Below are 7,193 nucleotides of genomic sequence, written 5' to 3' on the forward strand. Positions count from 1 at the left end.
CTGTTACTCATGGGCTCTCTCTGAATGTTCAACACTCTGTAAAGCGCCGTGAGACGTGTAATGTCTTGGCACTCTATAAATAAAATTGAATAGAATGTTAACTTGTGTATAATTCCCAATTTTTATTGATATATTTGCACTTTTAATCTTGCTGAATTCTACAAGGCAAATATTAAGTTAAAACTTAGTTCCCCGGCCCCATTCGTCTTTGTAAGGAAATGTTCTGTTTTGTCTAATTTTAGGCAAAGTAGGCCTATAAGACAATACTTTCTTAACAGTATAATTGGAACCATGAATAAGTCGTTCAAGTAACAATATTGAAATACTAACATTGTTGGGTAAGACAGAATTTGGTTTTATTCTGAATCCAGTGAAACAGATTGGTGGTTTTAGCTGATATAAAAACTTTCAGGTGTTTATTGTAGGTGTAAGTATTTGGCAGACGCTTTTATCCAAAGCGACATACATAAAAAATACATATAAAACAATCACTCTAAACATAATTTAAGGGAAGAATGTAATACAAAGTGTCAAGACAGAATAAACTAGATATAGAGATACAGTCTATAAGTCCCGAAGATATCTAATGTATTCATACATTGTTTATGTAGGATATACGTATATGTATATATAACCTAATCATATTGTACTACTACTTAAAAATAGCTGACCGTTTTTTTCCCCATCTGGTCACTTATAGCATATAAGAATATTATATTACTGTTAAGCCAACTATGAATAATAAAACACGCCAAAACATGTGTCCTTTATCATAGCTACACGTATGACAAAAAACCGCGTGAAAATCAGTGGTATTCAGTGAGGTAAGATTAATTAAATGCGCTGACAGTTCATTGCTCCTGCCAAACGGATCACACTGAGTGGAGCGGATCACCACTCCAAGATGGCGGCCCCGCGTCTCGTCAGCGCCAGTAGGCAGTAGCGGTCGATGCTGCGTCTACTTATAAGATGTCTATGGTTACAGCCAGTAAGGGGCTAAATAAAACCATTGGTTCACAAAATCTATTGAATTCGTCGGCAACAGGCGGCCCCCGCAATTTAAGCGTCGGCCTCCCATGCATTCCTAATGAAAGATTTAAAAAATAATTATTATATTAGTATTGTTTATGTATTTTTGGTTTAGGCCTACATTTAACAGTTCTGGACCAACTACCAAAGTCCCAGTCCCCAGACCCCCCCAAAAAAACCGCATTGTGGCGGGTTTAATTTGTGGGAAACACTGGAAATAATGCAGACATTCAGCCAGGTAGACAATGGAGCCTTCTTAATTGGTCCAATCAACCCAAACCTAGCAACACCTGTGGTTAGCCTTGCTCTTCAAAACCACACATCTTTGTTCATTACAAATAGCATTTAATGAATGCTGCGATTCCTCGAGTAAGAGTCGATATCCTACAATAGATAATTCGACAAAATCTCTGACCAAAACGTGTCCATTTGAAATGACTTTACAATTTCAAAACAGCAGTCGGTTCTTCGAGCTCCACTGCTCCACAGGTCTGACGGACTGGGACATGGACGAGGAGATGAAGTTAACAACCACAACAGATCAGTTTTTTCAAGGTAAGTTGGCCTTATGCTCTGACGGTGTTCAGCCAGTATGAGGACCTTCCATAGACCTCGGGTCCTGGTCCAAGCGCTCGTCATCTCCCGCCTCGACTTGCTCCTGGCGGGACTCCCTGACTCCTCCGCGGTCTAACCTTTGCCATATTGTAGATACAATACGATATAGATATATACGTCGACGCAACACAAGGGGGTTACGGACCCATTATGTCCTTGCGTACCCTCCTTGCGTCCACCGCAAGGGCCTGACGACGTGCGGCTCCCAAAAATTGTAACCTTGCGTCAAGGCGACGCAGCAGCAAGGGCTGTTATTGGTCCGCTCACTAAACGGGACGCAGAACCAGAAACAGGTTCACGACTATGCGTCGAGGCGTCTGCGTGGTCGTTGCGTCGACGTGGAAACATAACTGAGCCTTGCTTCAGCTTTCAGACCGCACGACCCAGCTCCAGCAAGTAAAGGTCAAACAACAAAGTCATAGATTTATAGCGTCATCATGAGATGTAACGCACCTCTTCGCTGTTTTGGCACCACCGTGGCGGAACGCTCACCAGCCTCCGCAAGAGACTCAAGACTCGCTTGTTCAGAGTTCACCTGGACTCATAGCCCCCCCTCACCCCCACCGCCCCTTCTCCTCCCTTACTCTCCTAAAACACCCCTCTTACGCACTTATTGTAGGCTATGTTGCACGTCCTGGAACTTACTTCGCATTGTGTAGCATCTTATCTTGGCTGTCTTTGTTGTGGGGAATGGGTTAACCTAACAATTGTTAGTGCTTGGCGCTTTGTTTCTCTGAACATCCATAATGCTCTGACAGCTAAATTGTTTCTTTCTGCTGACTAGTTTTAAGTACCTTTTTTAGATAAAAGCATCTGCAAAATTGTTATGTAAATATTTACATTGCTTTATGTGATTGATATATTGGTTTGATAAATGTCTAGATGAGAAGCTGAACGACCAGTACCTCGTCCAGTGGCACTATGCCAGAATATCACGCAGGAAAAACAAATATGTCCACGATCAGAAATCAGGTGAGCTCGTTGGGGGGACCCTGACCATGCACGATCTTCTAGAAAGCACCAACCCGCCCTCACTTATTCATATTGCTATTCACCATTGCAGAATCCTTTGTGAAGTCGAACCTGTGGCTGATGGTCAATCCAAACTTGGCCTGCCCAATAAAATACATGAAAAGATCAGCGCATGTACCCACAGTCGTCAACGTCCCCGTGGAACTGAAAACGGCCCGACATGTCGCCGCCCGCCCCGCTCACAGCGCGCTCTGCGCTTCTTCGGCCGCGGCTCCCTCCTACCGTGCGCGATGCGCGCACGCTTCCTCATCCACCGCCTTCATGGTACTCAGTCACTGCTTGTTTGTTTCTGTCTAGTTTTATTTCAGAGTGTATGTAAATATGTATAAGGGCTAACGGAATGTTACTGTAACAGGTGACACGCTCATTGGCACCGCCCTATCAATTGTAATGTTTGTGTTCTGTATGTTTGGTTCTTAACTCTGTTAGCGTGGCGATGAAGAGAACGCAGATTTGTTGGATAGTCCGTTGTATCGAAAGGTGCCGAACCGACGAAAGGCACGGATCGCAAAAGTGAGAAATGGGTTCTTGAACTAAATGTTTTCAGTAATGGTGATGTTTTTACTAATTTTCTTGTTGAAGAGGTTACAGTTTGCTCTAATCTAGTTGAATATTGGCTGTGGGCCTGTTTTATCTACTTGCTGTAGGCCTATGTATTTCTAATGGAAATTGACTTTTACACTTAATCAAAAGGTAATACTCCAAGATATTACTTTTTGTATGACCATTGGCAACAAGGGGAATCTTTGTCAATGCAACGTTGTCAGACAAAATAATTTAAAGGTGCCATGACATGCCACTAGGTGTGGTGTGATTTGCCGTTACAAGCCGTTTTGGAAATCAGCCCCTTATGACATCACAGGTGCGTGTCCACCTAGATGAGCAACGTTTGCTACAGTCCACTGGGTAGGCTGGTAGACTGACCTATCCAGCACACATCTAGATGGACACGCCCACTTTCTGCCCCTTATGATGTCATAAGGGGCAGATTTCCAAAACTGCTTGTAACGGCTAATCACACCACACCTGGTGGTATGTCATGGGACCTTTTTTTTAAACAGTTTTTGGAATTATTATAATTATCATTATTGCCAAGAAATCCCCTAGATTAAAGCATTGGTTTAAATAGTAACTAACTATATACAATGTCAGGAGACCATTTGGTAGAAGTACAAATCCTTTTTTTTTTTTTTTTTTTTTTTTTCAGGAGAAAAAATCCTTGAAGATTGGCGGCTGGACACGCCCACCTGTCAACTACTGTATTCTCATCGCCATGGCCCTGAGTAGCAGCCACACAGGGAGCCTGAATGTTCAGCAGATTTACAACTTCACCAGGTCGGTCCAAATCGGCACTTGCATTATAGACCTTCACCTAGCAGCCAGTAACCCTTATAAACCCTTATCATCTTGAATTTTTATTTGCTCCCTGGGGGGACTTGAATGCAGGACTAAAAATGATGGCTTCAGTTCCAAAGATTACCCAAGGTTTACCCCCCACTCATCCAAATATGGCCGCTGAATTATGTCGGCTTTTACTGGATTCAATTGATGTTCTACAACCTAATCTTCCCCTCAACCTCTACTACTTTTTATTAATTGATTTGTGATGAGTAATAAAGATGTTTGATGGCACTAGTGCTTGTTCTTCAATTCAATTGTATTTGTATAGCCCTTAATCGCCATTACAGTCTCAAGGGGCTCAACGGGCCAAGTATTTATGACCCCCCCCCGCCCCCCCGACCAAAGCCCCCACACGGGCAAGAAAGAACTCCCTTAAGCAAGGAAGAAGTCTTGATTCTTCTCGTCTCTTTGTAAACCCTCACCTCCTATCACTGCCTCCCCCAGGGAGCACTTTCCGTTCTTCCAGACCGCGCCCGACGGCTGGAAGAACACCATCCGCCACAACCTGTGCTTCAGCAGCAGCTTCTGCAAGACGCCCTACCAGCTGTGCCGAGAGGGCAAGAGGAAGTCGTGCCTGTGGCACCTCACCCTGGACGGCCGACACAGACTCAGGGACGAGATCCACACCCTGACCGGAGAGTCCTTCCAGGAGCTGAAGGGTAGCATGTCCCGTCCAGGTGAGAGAGAGAGAGAGCGCTGGCTGGACGGGTGTACGAAAAGCGTCCCCTTCTGTGGATTTGCCTGTAGGGGGAAAAACACAAGCTTGTTAGTATTTAAATAAAAGGGAACACAAACGCAGTGTTGCCTTCCAATTTTCTTAACTCTGGAAATGTTTCATCTTGAATATTGACAGAAAAAATCCTTAGTAGTCTTTCAACTTAAGTTGTAAAAAAAGTGTGTGTGTGTGTGTGTGTGTGTGTGTGTGTGTGTGTGTGTGTGTGTGTGTGTGTGTGTGTGTGTGTGTGTGTGTGTGTGTGTGTGTGTGTGTGTGTGTGTGTGTGTGTGTGTGTGTGTGTGTGTGTGTGTGTTTTCTTTCAGATGTAATCCATACCTTGTTTGCGCTGTGACTATGATGGGAACAGAATCCAAACCAGGTACTGAAACATTTCTTTATGGTATCAAGTCGAGTGTTGCCGCTAGCTGTGGGCTACCTGTGTCCCGGCGCTGCAGTGTTGTGGCGCTGCCTTTATGGGCTGCTCTCGTCGTGTCGGCTGTGTCATGTAAAGGATCATTTGGAATGCAGCCTTTGTATAATTTCAAGGCGTATCGTTGTACTATACCTGTGTACCCTCCGGTCAGACAAATACTTCCACACATGTTAGTCAGGAAATGTGAAATCAACCAAAAGAATAGCCACCAGTGTAAAAGTGTAAAGTTACATTATTATTATTGCTGTGAATTATGGAAAAATATAATTCTTTATTATCATATAAAGAATCATATATATTAACGATGGGCTACAGCCTTGTTGGAATGTTTAATTTTGGTGTCTGTGTTTGTCTGTAATTCCTTCTTTCTTCTTGTCCAGGTTGCCAAGTGGTCCTTTTGTAAGACTGCATACATAACACTCTTGTAATGGCTAAAAGGTGATTCTGAATAAATAACTGAAACCATCTATTGTCTTTTTTTCATAATTGTATATGTTTAAAAATACACGTTCCGTGATGTAATTTCCAACTACCCCAGATTTTTGTAGCAGGCCTATAAATAAGTCTATAATAATAAATGTTACGACTTGTATATAAAAAAAAAGTTTTTACACTAGGCAAGGCAACTTTATTTATATAGCACTTTTCATACACAAGGCAGACTCAAAGTGCTACCATACCACTACCATCACATTCTCAGACACAAGGCAAACTTATTCCACGCCTCACTTCACACGAGTGCGTTTCTCATGCAGGAGGTCGGATGGTGTTTCCAGAGATGGCCCGGCAGGCAGGTCTCACACCCTTCAATTTGCATAGACGACATCTCCTATCGGGCTTCTGTCTCTCTCTCCCTCGCCCAATGTATCTATTGGCCAAGCAAATGCGCAACACCATCTGCTATTCAAATGGTGGCTAGTGAAATTATTGACCAGCCCCACCCCAACAAAAAGCTTTATGCAATCAGTGAATCATCTCTCTATATAACAGGTGCAAGGCTCACCGCTGCAAGCCACTTGCACAGCCCTGCTTATGTCGCAACGGGATCAGGGAAAGGCGTCGACTAAGTAAGGGGACAGAACTTGGGCTTGGATGAGGATGAAGCGGGTTCTCCTTTTAATGCTCCTGAACGTCCTCTTACACTCGCGCCATGTGTGTGTTCTGGGATCGGTGATTAGGAAACATACTACTTACAATTTGTTACCTTCAACCTGGCAGGAGGCCAGAGAACACTGCAGGTAGTGATACAGTTTCATTGTCAGTCTTTAAAACCCCAAGAAATAAGCTGTTAATTTGACTAAACTTAATTCATTAATGTAATGTTGACCTGAAAAAGCCTATTTAGCAATGATGTAAGCCAAGATGAAATTATTACATTTGGCTAATGGGCTACGGACTGATGCCATTATATTTTTGTACCCAGTGTGATTAATTCATTCATTTATTTTAACCCTTATGTCACAATAGGTCAGAGTCCGGGGATTTAGCCTTACTAACTCAGCAGTCAGACGTTGACCTTCTTGACCCCTACATTTATCTGTCATGGATTGGCCTGTACAAGGATGGCTTCTCCTGGAAATGGTCTGATGAAACAACTTATAATGACAGATATAATAAATGGGTATTTGGTCAATACGATAGAAATGGACACTGTGCAGTCGCCAACTCCACAGAGGCCAGGTAAGGTGCACCACACGGGTCTGGGCACATCTTTCCAGCGTTGGGTCTTGTATCATGGCTAAGATAAGATAAGATAGTCCTTTATTAATCCCCCTTAGGAGAAATTCGCAGTGACCAGCAGTACAGTGGGAAAAGAGTGCTAAACAAGAGTATATATACAAATAAAATGTACAAATTTGAAAATAAAATATAATAAAACGATTAGAATAAAGATTACTTATTATTATTATTATTGGTTTCCTGAGTCATACTTTATTTGAAGTCAGTGTTTAAAGGGAGGGGCTGGCC

The 7,193-nt window shown here is 42.9% G+C and overlaps 1 protein-coding gene across 1 annotated transcript; it reads left to right on the forward strand.

The window, feature by feature from the left end:
• Positions 1 to 1,463: 1,463 nt before the first annotated feature.
• Positions 1,464 to 5,144, forward strand: foxr1 (forkhead box R1; the record flags this gene model as incomplete). Its single annotated transcript, XM_084476117.1, has 7 exons — positions 1,464 to 1,584; positions 2,527 to 2,616; positions 2,708 to 2,940; positions 3,106 to 3,189; positions 3,884 to 4,011; positions 4,522 to 4,754; positions 5,116 to 5,144. 7 exons carry the CDS (start codon positions 1,464 to 1,466, stop codon positions 5,142 to 5,144), a joined length of 918 nt encoding a protein of 305 aa, XP_084332243.1.
• Between the last annotated feature and the right edge of the window lie 2,049 nt (positions 5,145 to 7,193).

The sequence above is a fragment of the Micromesistius poutassou genome, assembly GCF_964030765.1.
Source record: "Micromesistius poutassou genome assembly, chromosome: 12".
NCBI lineage: Eukaryota > Metazoa > Chordata > Actinopteri > Gadiformes > Gadidae > Micromesistius > Micromesistius poutassou.